The 23100-nt window shown below is 49.7% G+C and overlaps 1 protein-coding gene across 1 annotated transcript; it reads right to left on the bottom strand.

Moving 5' to 3' along the window:
- Positions 1–7668: 7668 nt before the first annotated feature.
- Positions 7669–17876, bottom strand: LOC149433164 (uncharacterized; the record flags this gene model as incomplete). Its single annotated transcript, XM_089664575.1, has 3 exons — positions 17513–17876; positions 10827–11222; positions 7669–7795 (listed from the first exon to the last, which is right to left on the bottom strand). Coding segments are annotated over exons 1-3 (887 nt in total), but the record flags the coding sequence as incomplete, so codon positions are not given.
- Positions 17877–23100: the final 5224 nt, after the last annotated feature.

Raw genomic sequence — 23100 nt, 5'->3', positions numbered from 1 at the left:
CAGATTACAGGCCTTCCATAGGTGCCACCAGGCCCCAAATCGGCCATGGGCCCCCGTACCGCCTGGTCACGCTGCTGCTGGTCCCACAGTGTGACCTGGGTCCCTGTACGGCCTCCCATTGCTTCCACTCTGCCATGTGCCACTTTGAAATCTCCTCACACTCCTGCGGTTGTCCATTTTGTCATAGGTTGCTGGCAGATTACAGGCCTTCCATAGGTGCCGCCAGGCCCCAAATCGGCCATGGGCCCCCGTACCGCCTGGTCACGCTGCTGCTGGTCCCACAGTGTGACCTGGGTCCCTGTACGGCCTCCCATTGCTCCCACTCTACCATGTGCCACTTTGAGGTCTCCTCACACTCCTGCGGTTTTCCATTTTGTCATAGGTTGCTGGCAGATTACAGGCCTCCCATAGGTGCCGCCAGGCCCCATATCGGCCATGGGCCCCCGTACCGCCTGGTCACGCTGCTGCTGGGCCCACAGTGTGACCTGGGTCCCTGTACGGCCTCCCATTGCTTCCACTCTGCCATGTGCCACTTTGAGGTCTCCTCACACTCCTGTGCTTTTCCATTTTGACATAGGTTGCTGGCAGATTACAGGCCTTCCATAGGTGCCACCAGGCCCCAAATCGGCCATAGGCCCCCGTACCGCCTGGTCACGCTGCTGCTGGTCCCACAGTGTGACCTGGGTCCCTGTACGGCCTCCCATTGCTTCCACTCTGCCATGTGCCACTTTGAAATCTCCTCACACTCCTGCGGTTGTCCATTTTGTCATAGGTTGCTGGCAGATTACAGGCCTTCCATAGGTGCCTCCAGGCCCCAAATCGGCCATGGGCCCCCGTACCGCCAGGTCACGCTGCTGCTGGGCCCACATTGTGACCTGGGTCCCTGTACGGCCTCCCATTGCTGCTGCCAGGAGGCAGCAGGGTCGCAGCAGTGTCAGTGGAGGCAAACGGCCACGGAGTAGAGCAGCAGCTCCACTGCAGCCTACCACCACAGCCAGTAGTGGTGCCGGTGTGCACGGAGGAAGTAGCAGTCAGCCAGTGAGGAGTAGCGGGTGCAAAGTTTCCTACTCGGCGGTGTGGCAAGTTTTCGTCAAGCCGCCCGAGGAAGTAAACGTAGCCTAATGTCGACTATGTGGCCAGAAAGTCAAGCGTGGCCAGGGGGCCCATGTTGGGACTACAGCGTTGCGTCAGCATATGCAGCGTCACCATTCGGTGGCCTGGGAAAAACGTGATAAAGATACGGCGGTTCTGCCTGCCCCAGCCCAGGGTTCCATTTTGTCATAGGGTGCTGGCAGATTACGGGCCTCCAATAGGTGCCGCCAGGCCCCAAATCGGCCATGGGCCCCCGTACCGCCTGGTCACGCTGCTGCTGGGCCCACAGTGTGACCTGGGTCCCTGTACGGCCTCCCATTGCTTCCACTCTGCCATGTGCCACTTTGAGGTCTCCTCACACTCCTGTGCTTTTCCATTTTGACATAGGTTGCTGGCAGATTACAAGCCTTCCATAGGTGCCGCCAGGCCCAAAATCGGCCATGGGCCCCCGTACCGCCTGGTCACGCTGCTGCTGGTCCCACAGTGTGATCTGGGTCCCTGTACGGCCTCCCATTGCTTCCACTCTGCCATGTGCCACTTTGAAATCTCCTCACACTCCTGCGGTTGTCCATTTTGTCATAGGTTGCTGGCAGATTACAGGCCTTCCATAGGTGCCGCCAGGCCCCAAATCGGCCATGGGCCCCCGTACCGCCTGGTCACGCTGCTGCTGGGCCCACAGTGTGACCTGGGTCCCTGTACGGCCTCCCATTGCTTCCACTCTGCCATGTGCCACTTTGAGGTCTCCTCACACTCCTGTGCTTTTCCATTTTGACATAGGTTGCTGGCAGATTACAGGCCTTCCATAGGTGCCGCCAGGCCACAAATCGGCCATGGGCCCCCGTACCGCCTGGTCACGCTGCTGCTGGTCCCACAGTGTGACCTGGGTCCCTGTACGGCCTCCCATTGCTCCTAATCTGCCATGTGCCACTTTGAGGTCTCCTCACACTCCTGCGGTTTTCCATTTTGTCATAGGTTGCTGGCAGATTACAGGCCTCCCATAGGTGCCGCCAGGCCCCATATCGGCCATGGGCCCCCGTACCGCCTGGTCACGCTGCTGCTGGGCCCACAGTGTGACCTGGGTCCCTGTACGGCCTCCCATTGCTTTCACTCTGCCATGTGCCACTTTGAAATCTCCTCAAACTCCTGCGGTTGTCCATTTTGTCATAGGTTGCTGGCAGATTACAGGCCTTCCATAGGTGCCACCAGGCCCCAAATCGGCCATGGGCCCCCGTACCGCCTGGTCACGCTGCTGCTGGTCCCACAGTGTGACCTGGGTCCCTGTACGGCCTCCCATTGCTTCCACTCTGCCATGTGCCACTTTGAAATCTCCTCACACTCCTGCGGTTGTCCATTTTGTCATAGGTTGCTGGCAGATTACAGGCCTTCCATAGGTGCCACCAGGCCCCAAATCGGCCATGGGCCCCCGTACCGCCTGGTCACGCTGCTGCTGGTCCCACAGTGTGACCTGGGTCCCTGTACGGCCTCCCATTGCTTCCACTCTGCCATGTGCCACTTTGAAATCTCCTCACACTCCTGCGGTTGTCCATTTTGTCATAGGTTGCTGGCAGATTACAGGCCTTCCATAGGTGCCACCAGGCCCCAAATCGGACATGGGCCCCCGTACCGCCTGGTCACGCTGCTGCTGGTCCCACAGTGTGACCTGGGTCCCTGTACGGCCTCCCATTGCTCAAACTCTACCATGTGCCACTTTGAGGTCTCCTCACACTCCTGCGGTTTTCCATTTTGTCATAGGTTGCTGGCAGATTACAGGCCTCCCATAGGTGCCGCCAGGCCCCATATCGGCCATGGGCCCCCGTACCGCCTGGTCACGCTGCTGCTGGGCCCACAGTGTGACCTGGGTCCCTGTACGGCCTCCCATTGCTTCCACTCTGCCATGTGCCACTTTGAGGTCTCCTCACACTCCTGTGCTTTTCCATTTTGACATAGGTTGCTGGCAGATTACAGGCCTTCCATAGGTGCCGCCAGGCCCAAAATCGGCCATGGGCCCCCGTACCGCCTGGTCACGCTGCTGCTGAGCCCACAGTGTGACCTGGGTCCCTGTACGGCCTCCCATTGCTTCCACTCTGCCATGTGCCACTTTGAGGTCTCCTCACACTCCTGTGCTTTTCCATTTTGACATAGGTTGCTGGCAGATTACAGGCCTTCCATAGGTGCCGCCAGGCCCAAAATCGGCCATGGGCCCCCGTACCGCCTGGTCACGCTGCTGCTGGTCCCACAGTGTGACCTGGGTCCCTGTACGGCCTCCCATTGCTTCCACTCTGCCATGTGCCACTTTGAAATCTCCTCACACTCCTGCGGTTGTCCATTTTGTCATAGGTTGCTGGCAGATTACAGGCCTTCCATAGGTGCCGCCAGGCCCCATATCGGCCATGGGCCCCCGTACCGCCTGGTCACGCTGCTGCTGAGCCCACAGTGTGACCTGGGTCCCTGTACGGCCTCCCATTGCTTCCACTCTGCCATGTGCCACTTTGAGGTCTCCTCACACTCCTGTGCTTTTCCATTTTGACATAGGTTGCTGGCAGATTACAGGCCTTCCATAGGTGCCGCCAGGCCCAAAATCGGCCATGGGCCCCCGTACCGCCTGGTCACGCTGCTGCTGGTCCCACAGTGTGACCTGGGTCCCTGTACGGCCTCCCATTGCTTCCACTCTGCCATGTGCCACTTTGAAATCTCCTCACACTCCTGCGGTTGTCCATTTTGTCATAGGTTGCTGGCAGATTACAGGCCTTCCATAGGTGCCACCAGGCCCCAAATCGGCCATGGGCCCCCGTACCGCCTGGTCACGCTGCTGCTGGTCCCACAGTGTGACCTGGGTCCCTGTACGGCCTCCCATTGCTTCCACTCTGCCATGTGCCACTTTGAAATCTCCTCACACTCCTGCGGTTGTCCATTTTGTCATAGGTTGCTGGCAGATTACAGGCCTTCCATAGGTGCCGCCAGGCCCCATATCGGCCATGGGCCCCCGTACCGCCTGGTCACACTGCTGCTGAGCCCACAGTGTGACCTGGGTCCCTGTACGGCCTCCCATTGCTTCCACTCTGCCATGTGCCACTTTGAAATCTCCTCACACTCCTGCGGTTGTCCATTTTGTCATAGGTTGCTGGCAGATTACAGGCCTTCCATAGGTGCCGCCAGGCCCCATATCGGCCATGGGCCCCCGTACCGCCTGGTCACGCTGCTGTTGAGCCCACAGTGTGACCTGGGTCCCTGTACGGCCTCCCATTGCTTCCACTCTGCCATGTGCCACTTTGAAATCTCCTCACACTCCTGCGGTTGTCCATTTTGTCATAGGTTGCTGGCAGATTACAGGCCTTCCATAGGTGCCGCCAGGCCCCAAATCGGCCATGGGCCCCCGTACCGCCTGGTCACGCTGCTGCTGGGCCCACAGTGTGACCTGGGTCCCTGTGCGGCCTCCCATTGCTTCCACTCTGCCATGTGCCACTTTGAGGTCTCCTCACACTCCTGTGCTTTTCCATTTTGACATAGGTTGCTGGCAGATTACAGGCCTCCCATAGGTGCCGCCAGGCCCCATATCGGCCATGGGCCCCCGTACCGCCTGGTCACGCTGCTGTTGAGCCCACAGTGTGACCTGGGTCCCTGTACGTCCTCCCATTGCTTCCACTCTGCCATGTGCCACTTTGAAATCTCCTCACACTCCTGCGGTTGTCCATTTTGTCATAGGTTGCTGGCAGATTACAGGCCTTCCATAGGTGCCGCCAGGCCCCAAATCGGCCATGGGCCCCCGTACCGCCTGGTCACGCTGCTGCTGGGCCCACAGTGTGACCTGGGTCCCTGTGCGGCCTCCCATTGCTTCCACTCTGCCATGTGCCACTTTGAGGTCTCCTCACACTCCTGTGCTTTTCCATTTTGACATAGGTTGCTGGCAGATTACAGGCCTCCCATAGGTGCCGCCAGGCCCCATATCGGCCATGGGCCCCCGTACCGCCTGGTCACGCTGCTGCTGGGCCCACAGTGTGACCTGGGTCCCTGTACGTCCTCCCATTGCTTCCACTCTGCCATGTGCCACTTTCAGGTCTCCTCACACTCCTGCTGGTTTCCATTTTGTCATAGGTTGCTGTATGGCCTCCCATTGCTGCTGCCTCCACCGCCACACTGTGGCTCCAAACACTGGTTTTGGCCCCGTGACTGGCCAAATGAGTGAAGTGTGCGGTGATTCTAAGATCGACGGCACTCATCTGCATGTCATACTGACTGACAGTATTATTTCTCTTCCCCAGCAGACTCCAAGGGCATTTAAATTAAAGGTACAGTGTTCTGCACTAATATTAAGTCTCTCTGAAGCCTAGAAACACCCTTTTTTAAGTTAAATTCACAGCGAATTTATTCGACTCGAATCAAATATTGTCCACGAATTCGCCGAATCAGTCGAATCAAATTTTTCATTTCTTCGCTCATCTCTAGTCCTGACATTTGGGGGATATCTGTACTGTCCTGACATTTGGGGGATATCTGTACTGTTCTGACATTTGGGGGATATCTGAACTGTTCTGACATTTGGGGGATATCTGTACTGTTCTGACATTTGGGGGATATCTGTACTGTCCTGACATTTGGGGGATATCTGTACTGTCCTGACATTTGGGGGATATCTGTACTGTCCTGACATTTGGGGGATATCTGTACTGTTCTGACATTTGGGGGATATCTGTACTGTTCTGACATTTGGGGGATATCTGTACCGTCCTGACATTTGGGGGATATCTGTACCGTCCTGACATTTGGGGGATATCTGTACTGTCCTGACATTTGGGGGATATCTGTACTGTTCTGACATTTGGGGGATATCTGTACCGTTCTGACATTTGGGGGATATCTGTACGTCCTGACATTTGGGGGATATCTGTACCGTCCTGACATTTGGGGGATATCTGTACCGTTCTGACATTTGGGGGATATCTGTACCGTCCTGACATTTGGGGGATATCTGTACTGTTCTGACATTTGGGGGATATCTGTACTGTTCTGACATTTGGGGGATATCTGTACTGTTCTGACATTTGGGGGATATCTGTACTTTTCTGACATTTGGGGGATATCTGTACTGTCCTGACATTTGGGGATATCTGTACTGTCCTGACATTTGGGGATATCTATACTGTTCTGACATTTGGGGGATATCTGTACTGTTCTGACATTTGGGGGATATCTGTACTGTCCTGACATTTGGGGATATCTGTACTGTCCTGACATTTGGGGATATCTATACTGTTCTGACATTTGGGGGATATCTGTACTGTTCTGACATTTGGGGGATATCTGTACTGTTCTGACATTTGGGGGATATCTGTACTGTTCTGACATTTGGGGGATATCTGTACTGTTCTGACATTTGGGGGATATCTGTACTGTCCTGACATTTGGGGATATCTGTACTGTCTCAAGAAATTAGATTGGCTGTCAGTACTTCAGGATTGATCAATATTCAGAACTATACCATAGTTGGTGAACTCTATAACTTTCCTACAGACTAAATAATACATCCTAATTTGTGTTCTTTTCACCAAAGACATGTAGCAGAATACATCTCGGCCTAAATTTATGAAGAACAATTATTTATTTGTAAACTTTTATAACAGAAACAAAGAAAAATGTGTTTTTTTTTTCAAAATGTTTGGTCTTTTTTTGTTAATTTAGCAAAAAATAAAAACCCCAGCGGTGATTAAATACCACCAAAATAAAGCTCTAGCTGTGTGAAGAAAATGATAAAATTTTAGTTTGGGTACAATGTTGTATGACCGCGCAATTGTCATTCAAAGTGTGAGAGTGTGAAAAATGGCCTGGGCAAGAAGGTGTAAAATTGCCCGGTATTGAAAGGTTAAGACATTCAACCAATTTATTTGTCCAATTTATTGGTTTCTATGTAGAAATGAGCCTGATTTTGAACTCTACCGGCGTTAGTAAATAAACCCCTAATTGACACTGGGGTGGGAACTGACTGACACTGACATCGCCAGTGATACTAATACAGTTTTCAATGATAATGCTGTACACTGTCACTGTACTAAAGACACTGGCTGGGAAGGGGTTAACATCTAGGGGCAATCAAAGGGTTAACTGTGTGCCTACCAATCTGTAAAGTGTGTGATGTATGCAATATGTGCTGCTTTTACTAATAGATGTGGCTGTCTCTTCTCCCTGATTTGCAGGGAGAAAAAACAGGCACATTGCTGCTCTATGTACAGAGCCCTGTGTTTTTAGTAAACACAGGGCTCTGTACTGTGATTTGCTAAGCTGATCAGCAGGTCCTGGTCATACATCATTGGCCGGAACCTGCTGACCAACTTGTGCTGTACTGTATGACAGTACAGATGGGCATTGCGCCCGCATGCGCTCCCCATACCTGGAAATGCTGCATCACGTACATGTATGTTCCCAGCGCAGAGCGGCTGACCTGCCGCAGTAACAGTACATGGGACGGTCCACAAGTGGTTATACTTTATAGCCAATTACAGTCATGCAAAGTAGCACAAAACATACATCAAATATTATAATTTTGTCATAACAATGTATGCAAAGCTTTCTATAGATCCATACCTGTAAATAAATATGGGGACAATAAAATCGGTGTAGTTTGGTGTCAGGTCAGAATTCTCCACCTGGGGCATTATCCGATCAAAGTCCTTAGTCAGCACCACTTCCTCATCCAAGGGGAGAAAATGACCTGCGAGTGACAACAGACAGACATAAAAAGATACCAGAGTTATAGGAACTACATGACTGGTGTCCACCATAACGTCACACATCGGGGCCAATTTACTAAAGATTAGAGCATGACCACTTTGCAGAGTCAGTTTTCTCACTTACAGTAGCTTAGTACATGAGGAGAAAATGAAAGCACAATTCTTTTGTTCAGGATATCTTACCATCTGCATGGAAAATTAAAGAAAAAATAAAGATGTTGGCTTGGCCATGATAGGAGGACTGAAGTCAGCCAGATTCAGCGCATCCTCTAAGTGCAAATTCACTTATTTAATGTGGAACTTTAACTAAAATATAAAAACTGTCAGACAGGCAGGAATTGTAATGCAGCAGACTCATGCTTTGCCTCTTCTGCACTAAAGTTACTTACCTGCCTGTCCACCCCTGTAGAGTGAGCCGCTCACTGTACAAATTCAGCGATGCCGAACCTTATGGAACTCCCACGTGTGTGTGGCCAATGACGACGAGCAATGACAGCCGCCGCTTGCTGTGGTGGCACACCTGTAGATCCACTCCTGAGTCCATAGACACACATAGCGCAGCTTGGTCCTGCCTCACATTCCTTTCCTACAGCATTTGATTGACAGCAACAGAAACCAATGGCTCCCACTGCTGCCTTTGTGTCCTGTGAATGCATGGAGGGAGAAAAGAGCCACCACAGACGGGCACAGTGCTGGATGGAGTGAGGACTCAAGTAGTTGGGGAAGGGGAGGGGGGGTCAAATAATGGGACATTTACTACCTTAAAGTGGTTGTAAAGGTTCAAGGTTTTTCACCTTCATGCATTGTATGCATGAAGGTAAAAAACTTTCTGTGTACAGCCTCCCCCCAATACTTACCTGAGTCCCATTCCAATCCATCGATGTGCATAACAGCTTCAGCTGTCCCGGGTCTCTTCCTCCTCATTGGCTCTCACTGCTGTCAATCACAGCCAGTCAGCCAATGAGGAGAGAGAGGGGGCAAGGCGAAGCCACAGCTCTGTGTGTGAATAGATACACACAGCAGCAGCTTGGCAACATGCCTACTCAGGTGCCCCCGTAGCAAGCTGCTTGTTATGGGGGCGTCCGACAGAAAGGAGGAGCCAGGAGTGCCGGAAGGGGACCCAAGAAGTGGAGGATCCGGGCTGCTCTGTGCAAAACCACTGCACAGAGCAGGTAAGTATATCATGTTTGTTATTTTACAGAAAAAAAATAACCTTTAGTATCACTTTAAAATGATCGGGATCTTTTTTTTCTTAACATTTTAGGCAGGTTATACTTACAATGGTTCTGCACACAACAGCCCCCAACCTCCTCCTCTGTGGTCACCCACCAGTGCTCCTGACTCCTTTCCCCTTCCAAGTACCCCTATAATAAGCCACTTACTATGGAGATACTAGTGCAGGCTTACTCCCAAGCTGCGCTGTGTGTGTCCATTGACACACACATTGCAGCTCAGCAAGACCACTGCTCCTCCCTCACAGGCTGTGCCTAACAGTAGCAAGAGCCAATGTCCAGTGAGGAGGAAGAGAGAGGAGGGAGCCACTGCTCTGGGGATTGAGATTGGGCTCAGGTAAGTATTTGGTGGGGGGAGGGGGGGGGGGTAGGGCAGCTGAACACAGAAGGATTTTTACCTTAATACAGAGAATGTAAACAACTTTCTGCCTTTGCAACCATTTTAATGCAGGGAATGTATTAAGGTAAAAAATGTCTAGGTTTTACCATCATTTTAAGGACATGAAGTAGGGAGAAAGGAGAAGGTGGCAGGTGTCTCCAAGCTGGCCCTTAGGGGACTATTACTCCCCCTGACACCAGAAATGAGGAATTAATTTTCCCACTGACACCAATCATGGGGTACTATTCCTTCAACTGACACCAAAGACAAGATACTATATCTCCCCTTGAGACCAGAGATGGGGAACTAAATCTCCTACTGACACTAATTATAGGGCACAATTCCTCCCACTGGAACCAATGGTGTCATTTTTTTACTCCCACTGACCACCAAGCAGGGCTTTATTTCAGTGGGAATATGGGGGAATGTAGTTCCATCACTAAATGTATGTTATGGCTAGGGATACTGGGGTGTGTTGGAGTATCTATTGATGCTGGCTTGTACAGGATCAGTTGTCACTTGGAGGATCTATTGTTGCAGGGGGTCTATGGTTGTTGACGGGGGCTCTATTGTGTCTTGTGGGAGAACTATTGCTGCTGGAGGGGGTGTTATGTTGCTGGGAGGGATCTACTGATGCTGGCTGCTGGGAGATCTATTGTTTCTAGCAAGGGTCTATTATTGCTGGGGGGGTATTTGTTGCGAGGGGGTCTATTTTATTTTGGTTCTGTATTCTCTAAAAGGACTGTACTGAGAGGTGGGACCAAGGGACAGTGCTCAAAGGTGGGTGAGGGATGGAGACAAGGGGTGACTCGGAAGGGGGGAGTACCTGCACCTATTCTCTGAGAAACAAAAGCCATGCCACCAAGCCTATGACATTGTGATGGCGGAGCATTTTCTACTCCCACTGGCCACAGTCCGAACCCCCATAAAGTAAACTGGCCCTTTGTTTTGAAAATTTGGAGACCCCTGATGTAGAGAAACCTCGAGAACATCTATAGACACCCTCCCAGACTCAGAGAACCGCTCTGTAGTGGTTAATAATTGATAATTGAACATTTGCTTTAGTAAATCTCCCTCACCATGACACCATCTGTTGCTGTTTTCTCTATAGGATTATAGTCTATGTTATAGTCCATCGGTCTTTTTTTCTTTTTTTACACCATACTACCAACCAAAAATGCTGACATATGACATAAAAGACCTCCTTCATTGTCAGAGGTTTGTGGCAAAATGTTTCCAGTCTTTGCAATTTCTATTTAAAAGTGAAAAATGGCAACAAATTCATTAGATTTGGGGCAGCTGAATACAATATAAACATATTTTATGAAACATTTCATTAACATTGTATGAACTTTCCTCCCAAGCATAATAGGTTGACAAAGAAAATATTTTATAGATTACCTAGTTGTGCAAAAGCCACCGTCTCCTCAGCTCCGTCCTTTGTTCTGAATCCTCTGTTGTCCACGATGGAGATGGTATCAGTAAGTTCATACTTGTTTCTCCTCGTTGTGATAACGGAGGATTCAGTTGATCCAGTTGTGGCACGGGTCCAGAATTCTTCTTCTCCAAGGGCATAGATACAGGAGTTGACAAAAGCCGATTTGCCATGACCGGTATAACCAAACAGCTGCAGGAGCACCCTGGTGTATGTCTGGTCCTCTGAGAAACCTCCTGGAAGATGAAAATCAAGGATGAATTGCTTGTATTGTGTGGGGTCAATTGCTGGAAACATTGCCCAGTGTCTTGTTTCTGTGATATTCTGTTTCTGGTAAATGTAAAAATATGCTTCCACTTTTGCTGTGTACAAAGGTGATGGGAGTGTGCTGAAATGTTTCTTATACAGATTACATTCCTTGCACACAGGTATAACAACATGCCACAAACTGAACCGGGTCCTGCCCTTGTATCTTACACACAACTATAGGAAAAACGTGTATTTATTTTTTCCATATTTGGATACCATAAGGGAGGGTTATGTTTGTTTGTTTCTGTTTTTGTTTTGTTTTTTTCCATCTGTGTCCTATTGGGGAGATTTCTTTTCACTTCCTGTCCCATAGCCACAACAGGAAGTGGGAGGAAATCCCTCCAAATTGACAGAAGGTTCTCACCACAACCAGGGCTCTTTTTCTCAAAGAATAGGTGCAGGAACTCTCTCTATCCTAGGCGCCCTTGTCCCCGCCCCTCACCCACCTCCAAGCACTGTTCCTTGGTTCCACCCCCTAAACCCCCCCCCCCCCGTGTTACTTTTTTTAGAGCATACAGAAGTATCATTTTGTTGTGTTATGTAATTTGTTAACAACAAGAAAAGCAGTAAAATAGATCCCCTGCAGCCAGCAACAAAATACCCCCCAGCAACACAAGACTCCAAGCAGAAACAACAGATCTTCTCTCAGCCCTTATGTTACATGGGGGTCAGTTGTTGATGCGTGGGATCTACTTTTGAGGGAGGGGTCTATTGTTACTGACCCTCCAGCAGTCAGGAACAATAGACCCTTTTGAGGGAGGGGTCTATTGAATTGACCCTCCAGCAGTCAAGAACAATAGACCCTTCCCTCAACAAGAGACCCCCCGCAAAAATAGATCCCCAGCAACAATAGATCCTCAGCAGCCAGCATCAATAGACCCTCCAGGACACCCCAGCGCCCCTTTGCCTCTACATACAATTAGTGCTGGAAGTGCTGGAATGTGTTCCCCCACGTTCCTGATGAAAGAAGCCCTGACCAGAACTAGTGTCCCCAATGGGAGATTTCCCTTTCTATTCCTGTGCTGGTAACAACAAAAATGTTTTTTTTTTTCAATTTCACTCTGTACAGTAATGGTAAATAAGATGAATAGAGAGGATGAATCTCCCCGACGGGGGCACAATCGGCAATATACACTTGGCAGGGGTTCTAATCCATGTCCACTCCAACTAAAAATGGTAGAATTACAGGCTAAATAAAACTTAAAAATGCCCCCCCCCCCTTTCTAGCACCTATGTTGGCTAACCTGTATAAGAAAGATGTATATACAGTACTAACCCTTCTTCATCTCGTTCCAGTTGGGTCACATGATCCGGCTCCCTTGTGTCAGCCAGCAGTGGGTGCAAGGCAAAGGAGGGAGCGACAACAATGGCTGTGACATGGGGGCCTATAAGGGACATCACCGCTCTAGGCTTTCCCAGTCATTGTTCAGCGCTCCCTCCTCTCCCCTGCAGCTGCCACTGGCTGACACAAGGGAGATCATGTAACCAGACCAGAGAGGGCTGAAAATAGGTAATAGGCATAAGTGTATAAGTACACGGCTCAAAAAAAATGAAAGAAAGACTTTGTAATCCGAGTCTAGCATCAAGTCCATGACACTCCTGGGATATTGATCTGGTCAGTTAAGTCACAGAGGGGGTTGTTAATCAGTTTCAGCTGCTTTGGTCTTAAAGAAATGAACAACAGGTGGACTAGATGGGCAACAATGAGATGACTCCCAAACAGGAATGGTTTTACAGGAGGAGGCCACTGACATTTTTTTCCCTACTCAACTTTCCTGTTTTTCGTTAGTTTTGTATTTGGCTAGCATCAGTGTTAGTACTGGTAGCATGAGGCCATACCTGGACCCTACAGAGGTTTCACAGGCAGTCCAACTCCTCCAGGATGTCACATCAATACGTGCCATTGCCAGAAGGTTTGCTGTGTCTCCCAGCACAGTCTCAAGAGCATGGAGGAGATTCCAGGAAACAGGCAGTTAGTCTAGGAGGGCTGGACAGGGCCGTAGAAGGTCCTTAACCCATCAGCAGAACCGGTATCTGCTCCTTTGTACAAGGAGGAACAGGATGAGCACTGCCAGAGCCCTACAAAATGACCTCCAGCAGGACATTGGTGTGAATGTCTTTGACCAAACAATCAGAAACAGACTTCATGAGGGTGGCTTGAGGGCCCGACGTCCTCTAGTGGCCCTGTGATCACTGCCCGGCACCATAGAGATGGATTGGCATTTGCCATTGAACACCAACATTGGCAGGTCCGCCACTGGTGCCCTGTGCTTTTCACAGATGAGAGCAGGTTCACCCTGAGCACATGTGACAGACGTGAAAGGGTCTTAAGAAGCCATGGAGAATGTTCTGCTGCCTGTAACATAGTTCAGCATGACGGTTTTGGTGGTGGTTCAGTGATGGTCTGGGGAGGCATATCCATGGAGGTATGCAAAGACCCCTACAGGCTAGATAATTGGACCCTGACTGCCATTAGGTATCATGATGAAATCCTTGGACTCATTGTCAGACCCTACGCTGGTGCAGTGGGTCCTGGGTTCCTCCTGGTGCAATGGGTCCTGGGTTCCTCCTGGTGCACGACAATGACTGGCCTCATGTGGCAAGAGTATGCAGGTAGTTCCTGGAGGATGAATGAATTGATACCATTGAAAGGCCCCCACACTCACTTGACCTAAGTCCAATAGAACACCTCTGGGATATAATGTTTGGGTCCATCCGATGCTGCCAGGTTGCACCTCAGACTGTCCAGGAGCTCAGTGATGCCCTGGTCCAGATCTGGGAGGAAATCCCCCAGGACACCATCCGTGGTCTCATTAGGAGCATGCCCCGACATTGTCAGGCATGCATACAAGCACGTGGGGGCCATACAAACTACTGAGGACCATTCTGAGTTGATGCAATGACATTTCAGTCAAATGGACTAGCTTGCGGCATCATTTTTTAATTTTTGGGGTGTCTTTGAATTCAGTCCCTTGTAGGTTGAATTACCCCGTCCATATCAGTATAGATATCCAGCATGATATTTTCCCCATTAAGAACTGATGTGTTTTCAAAGTCTTCCTTTCATTTTTTTGAGCAGTGTATATACATCTTTCTTACTCGGATTAACAGGTGCTGGGGGGGGGGGGCATTTTGAATCCCTTGGTGTCAGCGCCTCCCAGCCCTTTAAAGGGTTTGTGGTGCCAGGAGGAGGTTAGGGTGATTGGTTATCACGGCGGTCACATGATCGGAAATCGCAAGTAGTGATCAGGACCTTTCTGTGAGGCACCGGTAAATTTGCTGGATGCACACATGGTGCTCACTCTCGGTGCATATTTTGTTTACATTGGGTACACAAATATGCGGTCCCTCAGCGCCAAGGCCCAGCCACCAAGAGGCCCCATATTTGCGTGCACTTGGCCCCGAGTTAAGATAAGTTAGGTTTAGGCTGAAATTCTACTCTAACAGTTCCTTGGGGGGGGATTTACTAAAACTGGAGAGTGCAAAATCTGGTGCAACTCTGCATAGAAACCAATCAGCTTCCAGGTTTTTTCATCAAAGCTTAAGAGTGCTAAAGTTTTAGTAAATCTCCCCCATAGTGGTTTATAAAAAAGGATATTAAACAAGAGAGGGGCTGCCCTTTTATTGGCAGCACAGGACACCACAATGCATAGGAGTGAGTTATTGTTCATCGCCATGTGCTGCAGTGCAGGTCCTTTGCCTTAGAGTGTTAGGGCGCCATTCAGGAAAAACATGTGTAACCCAAAAGTGTGAAACTGAAAAGAACTCTCTTTTCTCTGACTTTTGTGCCTAAAGATTGTAAATATTGGGGGTTAATGGGTGACCAGTAGATGATATGTTATAATTGTATATTTATAATACAGTACATCCAGTTTCCCTGCATTTTACTGCAAGCCAGTATGAATTCAATGTAGCACCCTATAGTGTACATTGTTTTTTAAAGTAGTTTGAGGCATGTTAGAAGCCTGAGTTTAGTTAGAGGGTTACTTCAGGTCAGGGCTAGGGGGCTCTGTAGGTGAGTCCTCTGGTATCTGCCCCTGCTTGAAACTTGGAGAAGTTTCTAGAATCCAGTAGGCAGAGGTGAGGAGGGGCCGATCTGCATATTTATGAGAGTCTGATCAATCCTAGGCAGAGGCCTTGTAGTGTGGCAGACCACCCCATAAATATGAGAGAGCCATGCTTGCAGGAGAGGTGGGTGGAAAATGTAATGCTTTGAGAAGTGTTGCTGTGTAGCCTGGAGAGGCTGGAAGCTGAAGAAGAGCCCTGCAGTCCACTGGGGAAGAACAGCCTCCATAGCCTGGAGAGGAATTATTTCAGCTACAGAGGCCTGAAAGCAATTCTATCCACCGCTGCAGGACAAGGACAATGTGAGCACCTCTATACCCCCAGGGCCTAGAAGGGAGAATTCTGCTGGATGCAAGTTCTTGGCAAGTCTTGGCAGTCTAATGCTTAGCCAGTTCCTTGTTCTTGGATTGGATACTTAGCCAGATGAGCTGGGATGAAAGATTGGCTCTTAAGGAACTCAGGGATGAAAGATTGGCTCTTAAGGAACATATGGACACACCCAACCTAGTAATAAAACCTAGCAATAAAGGGGGAAATGTGATGTTGCTATCAGAAACAGCATATGAAATGGAAATAAAGCAACAATTAGGTGATACCTCAACGTATGTTAAACTATCTAGCAACCTTTTTCCATCACTGGTCATGTCCCTTAATGAAAAACTGTCCTGGGCACATGATGTGGGCTTGATAACCAAGAAGGATTCTGCAATATACATCATTCCCAAGGTACATAAAATGTAAACAACCCCCCTGAAAAGGCCCATTATATCGACCATTAAGGGTACCCTGGAGCACATAGGAAGGATATCTTAATCAATCGATGGTGACACGCCTACCATCATATGTTCAGGACACTAGGGACGTTCTCATCCAATTAAACCATGTGGAAGTTAAAGTAGGTACTATACTTGTGGGTATTGATGTTGAGTCGCTTTATACTTCCATTCCCCATCAATGGGGACTGGGAGCAATGGTTCATTTCCTACAGTCATATTATCCTGAAATGGGAGCTCAAAATGAATTTATCTTGAAATTACTTGAATTTGCTCTTAGCCACAACTGCTTTAAATTTTTAGGAACCAGTTATCGCCTGATAAGGGGGACCTCCATGGGAACTCCCATGGGCTCCTGCATATGCGTGCCTACATCTTGGGTGGTGGAAAGAGGAGGTCATCTACTGTTCAGCGATGTACCACGGCCACGCTTGTCAAAAGGCCTGAAAGCAGTCAGCAACCCACCACGCTGACAGGACAGGACAGTGTGAGTACTTCTATATCCCCTGGGCCAGATAAAGGTAGTAGGAGGTCAGGTGAAATATCCAACTAGTTCTCATTCGGGACTACTTAATTGTTATATCTTGGAATCCCTTGCCCTGGGACAATGTTAGGTACCGCCCGGCGGTATCTCTAGTGAACCACAGAACGGGATTCCCCAGGTTGTGGAGTCTAAGCCCCAGTCTGCTTATTCGCCAGAGTCCCTGTTGGTGGGGATGGACTTGGAGCAGAACTGAGACCAGGTCGCAGCCCCTGGGTACACCCAACTGTGGTAGAGAGGGTCGCCGGAGGTATGTACAGGAGAAGAGCCTGATGTGAAGAGACTGGCAGGCCCTGGACAGTAGTGACTGGATCCGAGCGGGATGGATGGATGGGTGGATGACAGTATGGAGTATAGCGGGGTCGGACAAGCCAGGTCGGTAACAGCAGAGGCAGAACGGTACAGGGCAGCAGGCAGAGAGTAACCGGGTCACGAGCAAAGGTTTGGCAATAGAAGGTCAAATAATTCAGGAGTAGGCAGAAGAGTAGTCAGGGACGAGCCAGGGATCAGAGCAGGAGACGGTCAACGGATCAGGGTCAGGCAGGGTCGGCAACTAGCAATCTCTCTGGAACACAAGATAACAGGAAAAGCAGGAAAGACCATACGGCAATTTGAGTATTGCCAGAGTCTGTTAAAATAGTGCGCCCTGTGCACTCATTGGTGCCAGGCGCGCGTCTGTGAGCGCGAGTGCGCATGCGTGGGCGCCCAGGTCCTAGCACCCGCACGCTATTGCGCCTAGACAGACCGCGCTTGCGCAGACTCATGAGCCGCGGTAACTCCCAGAGTCCCTGACATTGCCCCCCCCTCCCTACGGGCAGCCTCCAGATGCCCAACTGATTTCTCCTTTGGGACTGGTTGTGAAGGAATTCACGAATAAACCTAGGAGCATGAACATTTTGAGCAGGCTCCCACAAATTTTCTTCTCGCCCATAGCCTTTCCATTTGATGAGGTATTGCGTCTGACCACCCCTCCTCCTGCAGTCAATAATTGCTTGTATCTCAAATTCCTCTTCTCCATCAATGTCTATGGCCTCCGGGAGTCTAGATCTACAATCTGAAAAGGGATCTGGTGCTGCAGGTTTCAGCAAAGACACATCAAAGACAGGGTGTATCTTAAAAGATTCCGTAAGTGCCAGCTTATAAGCAACCTCATTGATCTTACGTTCTACCCGGAATGGGCCCATGAATCTGGGTGCCAATTTCCTTGAAGGACATGCTAGTTTCAGATTGGTCGTTGCCAACCAAACTTGGTCCCCTGGGTGCACGACCAGTTCCCCTCTTCTTCTCTTATCAAAAGTTCTCTTGCTATCCTCCTGGGCCCTTGCCATTGTCTCCTATAACAATTTGTTATTGGACGTAAAAAAATTTAGGGTCTCTTGAGCCGCTGGGACTGAGTTTTCCGGGACCAGATCAGGCAGAAAAGTGGGATGGAACCCATAGTTGGCGAAGAACGGGGACTGCTTAGTGGCCGAATGGCATGCATTGTTATAAGCAAACTCTGCTAGGGGCAGGAGTACCAGCCAGTTATCTTGGAGGAACGAGGTGTAACACCTAAGGTATTGTTCCAGAATTTGGTTAGTTTGCTCAGTCTGTCCGTTCGTTTGCGGATGATATGCTGAAGAGAAAGACAGTTTGATTTCCAAACCTTCGCGCAAGGCCTTCCAAAACTTAGAAGTGAACTGGACTCCCCGATCTGAAACGATATTGTTCGGCACTTCATGGAGTCTCACTATTTCCTTAATGAACACTTGTGCCATTTCGGAAGCAGGAGGTGTACTTTTCAATGGGAGGAAATGAGCCATCTTAGAGAGACAGTCCACCACTATGAAAATCACAGTATGATTCTGCGATGGTGGCTATTCCACAATAAAATCTATAGAGATCATGCTCCTGGGTACCGGCAAGGGTCGCAACAGACCCCAAGCCTTGTCCCTGGTGGGCTTGTTCCATTTGCAGATAACACAGGTCTTAACGTACATCTCGCAGTCTTTGGACATACTTGGCCACCAAAATGTACATCGTACTAACTCTAAAGTCTTGTGTGTTCCAAAATGACCCGCCAATGGGTGATCGTGGCAATAGCCCAGGACCAGGGTCCAAGCTTCTTTGGGTACCAGGATCTTCTCCCCCCTCCATAAGAGACCTTCTCTGCTCTGTATAGAGACTCCAGGTAGGTTGGGGGCCCTTGTGGATGCAGCCTGTAACTTAGACAGGAGTTCAGACTGTAGCAATAAGAAACTACCTGCCGGCAAGATGGTATCTGGCTTGGGCATTTCTTTAGGGTCTTCAAACATCCATGAGAGAGTGTCAAGCTTGGTATTCTTAGATCCAGGTCAGTAGGTTATATGCAGAGTGAATCTTGAAAAGAATAACGCCCATCTGGCCTGATGCGGTCTGAGGCGTTTAGCTGTCCTCAGGTATTCCAAGTTTTTATAGTCTGTGTAGACCAGAATGGGATGCGAGGCTCCCTCCAACAAGTATCTCCATTCCTCCAATGCCGTTTTGATTGCCAACAACTCCCAATCTTCGATGTCATAATTCCTTTCTGATGGGGTAAGCTTCCTAGAAAAGAAGGCCACCGGATGCATAAGCTCCTTTACCCCTACCCTTTGAGACAGTATTGCTCCCACTCCGTTTTCTGACGCATCTACCTCTAAGATATAAGGCAGTGATGCATTGGGGTGACTTAGGATAGGAGCTGCCGTGAACAGCTTCTTCAAGGACTCAAAGGCGGCCTGTGCCTCTGGGGTCCACTGAAAGCTTACCCCCATTTTCGTAAGTTGGGTGATGGAAGATACTAGGCCTGAGAAATTCTTAATAAATTTCCTGTAGAAATTGGCGAAGCCAATAAATCGCTGAACCCCTTTCTTATCTGTGGGGACCGGCCATTCTAAGATCGCAGAGATCTTCTGGGGGTCCATAGCAATTCCAGTGGTGGAAATGATCAGCCCCAGGAATGGGATACTGTGCTGTTCGAAGCTACACTTCTCGGCTTTGGCATAAAGCCCGTGCTGGCGAAGATGTCCCAGCACGTTTCTGGCATGACCTCGATGCGCCTCCAGAGATGAGGAAAAAATCAGAATATCGTCTAAGTACACGATCACAAAGATATCCAAAACATTGTTCACAAAATGCTGAAAGGTGGCCGGTGCGTTACATAACTCGAATGGCATAACTAAGTATTCGAAGTGCCCGAACCAAGTGCGGAAAGCGGTTTTCCACTCATCCCCTTCGCGTATGCGGACCAGATTGTAAGCACACCTAAGATCTAGCTTAGTAAAAACAGATGCCGACTTTAACCTTTGAAACAATTCAGGGACTAAGGGAAGGGGATAACGGTTCTTAACTGTAATTTTGTTCAGATCCCTATAGTCAACACAGGGCCTCAGGGACTGGTCCTTTTTTTCCACAAAAAAGATTCCGATCCCAGCCGGTGATGTGGAAGGACGGATGAATCCCTTCCGAAGGCTTTCATCAATATATTCCTTCAAAGCACCCAACTCCCGCTCTGACAGGGGAAAGATTCAGCCAAAGGGAATCTCAGATCCCGGAAGAAGGTCAATGGGACAGTCATAAACCCGGTGCAGAGGGGGAATGTCTGCTCCACGTGGACTGAAAACATCAAGGTAATGCTGATAAGCAATAGGAACAGTTTGAGCTAGCTCAGTGTCGGTATTCACACATAACAGAGTCGGGGTGTCTAGTGATGACCTTAGAAAACAATGCTCCTGACAGTAGGGTGAATGGAACTGGACAGACCCGGTTCTCCAGTCAATTTGGGGATCATGCGCTCGTAGCCAGGGGAGCCCCAAAATGACTGGAATGAAAGGGGATGCAATGGCGTCCAAGCGAAGGAGTTCTTGATGATGACTGGCCACTGTGGTGTGTATAGGAGGGGTCTCCCGATCTACCAACCCGGACTTAATTTGAGACCCGTCAGCCAGGAAGATGTTCGGGCACTGCTCTTTAGACAGTAACGGAATCTGCTGTTGGGCTGCAAAGCTAAGGTCTATGAAGCAGCTGCAGGTCCCTGAGTCAATAATGGCCATCACTTATACAGTTCTTCCAGGGAGCTGGAATGAGATTGGTACGGCTAAATGAGTTGGGTCATCTAGGCCAGCAGGAGACATAGCAGAAACAAAAGAAGAGTACTTACATAACTTCTCCGGACAGGAGCACACCATATGACCCGCTAGAGGTCACAGATTGTTTATCCGGCATCTCTGGCATTCTTTCACCATGAGAAAAGGCCACATTAGTCTGAGCTGCATGGGTTCAGTCCGGTCTGATGGCTCTAGATTCTTATTACTGACTGCGGGATTCGGCAGGACAGGCACCCGTGGCAGCATCCATGTTGGTCTTGGCCCTTGGCTGGACCTTTCTTGCCTCCGTTCCCACAACCTGCAGTCGATCTGGATGGCCAGGATGATCAAATCTTCCAAGGAGTCAGGTACTCCCACTCTTGCCAACTCATCTTTAAGTGGATCAGACAACCCTAGGCGGAACTGATGGCGCAGAGCCGCGTCGTTCCACTGAATGTCTCCGCTCCAGCACCTAAATGCAGAGGCGTAATCCTCTGCTGCCCGGCGACCCTGCTGTAAGGTATGTAGAGCTGCCTCAGCCGAAGCAGCTCGTTGAGGGTCGTCGTATAACTGCGCATCGCTTTAAAGAATGCACCAACTGAGTTCAGGTGTGGATAGTGAGCTTCCAGCAGACGGTGTGCCCAGCCCAGGGGTTCACCCTGCAGCAGGGATATAACACAGACTCTGAGGAAAACGTCCGCGGTTGCAGGTCAAAATATAGCTGGCAGGAGTTCTGGAAGGCCCTGAACTTCCCTCGATCCCCATTGAAACGCTCCGGTGTTGGTACACGAGGTTCCGGTGGGGGTATGGCGACCATTGCTCCGGCGGGGGTTTCAGTAGGTCCCTGGGCTGGAGTCAAGATTCCTGTGCCTGCCGGTGGAGTTGCTGGCAGGGAGAGTGTCTGAATGCGTCCCTCCAGATGCGTATACCCCTCTTGAAGAGTCTTGACAGCTTGGGTGAGCACCGCCAGGTGCTGGCATATGTCATCCAGCAGAGAGGGGCCTCTTCCAGACTCAGTCATGGCCGAACGGTCCCGTTAGGTACCGCCCGGCGGTATCTCTAGTGAACCACAGAACAGGATTCCCCAGGGCGCGGAGTCTAAGCCCCAGTCTGATTATTCGCCAGAACCCCTGATGGTGGGGATGGACTTGGAGCAGAACTGAGACAAGGTCGCGGCCCCTGTGTATGCCCAACTGTGGTAGAGAGGGCCGCCAGAGGTATGTACAGGAGGAGAGCCTGATGTGAAGAAACTGGCAGGCCCTGGACAGTAGCGACTGGATCTGAGCGGGATGGATGGGTGGATGACAGTATGGAGTATAGTGGGGTCAGACAAGCCAGGTCGGTAACAGCAGAGGCAGAACGGTACAGGGCAGCAGGCAGAGAGTAACCGGGTCACGAGCAAAGGTTCGGGAACAGGAGGTCAAATAATTCAGGAGTAGGCAGAAGAGTAGTCAGGGACGAGCCAGGGATCAGAGCAGGAGACGGTCAACGGATCAGGCAGGGTCGGCAAATAGCAATCTCTCTGGAACACAAGATAACAGGAAAAGCAGGACAGGCCATACGGCAATTTGAGTATTGCCAGAGTCTGTTTAAATAGTGTGCACTCATTGGTGCCAGGCGCGTGAGTGCAAGTGCGCATGCGCGGCCGCCGTTGCTGCCGTGGGCACCCAGGTCCTAGCGCACGCACGCTAGTGCGCCTAGACAGACTGCACATGCGCAGACTCGCGCGCCATGGTAACTCCCGGAGTCCCTGACAGATATCCTCTTTGCAGCCAGGTGAGGAGGAGGGATTCATGTGGTGTCTGAGAAGTGCTTCTTTAAAGAGACAGTGCTATTTTTTGGATACACATATTTTTATAGTGTACAGGTTTCCAAGAAGTTGTTGTTAAGTTTAAAGTTCCTCAGGCATCCCATATACCCCTAGACCCCATCCAAGTTGTTACCCCCATAATAAAAACAACTAAAAGCCAGCTCAAGGGCTGCTTACTGACTCTGAATGTGCAAGTGGGAAAATGCATGTTGCCTGGCCGTGCAGAGCTTAGTGGGACCCAAGAAAAATTCAGTGGCCCCTGAGGGGGTAGCAATACACTACTACAAAACATTTTTCTTTATTTTTGTCTTTGTGTGATTTGCTCGCACATCATGTCTGGTAAAATCATAGTCACCAGGACAGGAAAGCTCTTCAACAAAGCTCGGGAATCGGGATAACAGTAAAAACCCAACACTTACTTTTCCACTCCATACAAAATTAAAAATAAAAAAAAGTTTTGACTTGACTCCACATAACCAAAACTAGCCAGATAAATTAAATGAGAAGTTGATCTATAGATTGTATCTGCCCATACATGGATTGAAATGTAGCCGGTCCCTCCTGAACTGCCACAATTTCGATCCATGTATGGCAGGCTTTAAAGCGATTGTAAATTTAAAAAAATAACAAACATGGTATACTTACCTGCTTTGTGTAATA

This window comes from Staurois parvus, unplaced genomic scaffold (genome assembly GCF_062004578.1).
Source record: "Staurois parvus isolate SC_StPar_1 unplaced genomic scaffold, SC_StPar_1.0 ptg001952l, whole genome shotgun sequence".
Lineage (NCBI taxonomy): Eukaryota > Metazoa > Chordata > Amphibia > Anura > Ranidae > Staurois > Staurois parvus.
Note: the sequence above shows the minus strand (reverse complement) of the source record. Positions and strands in the feature narration are given on the sequence as shown.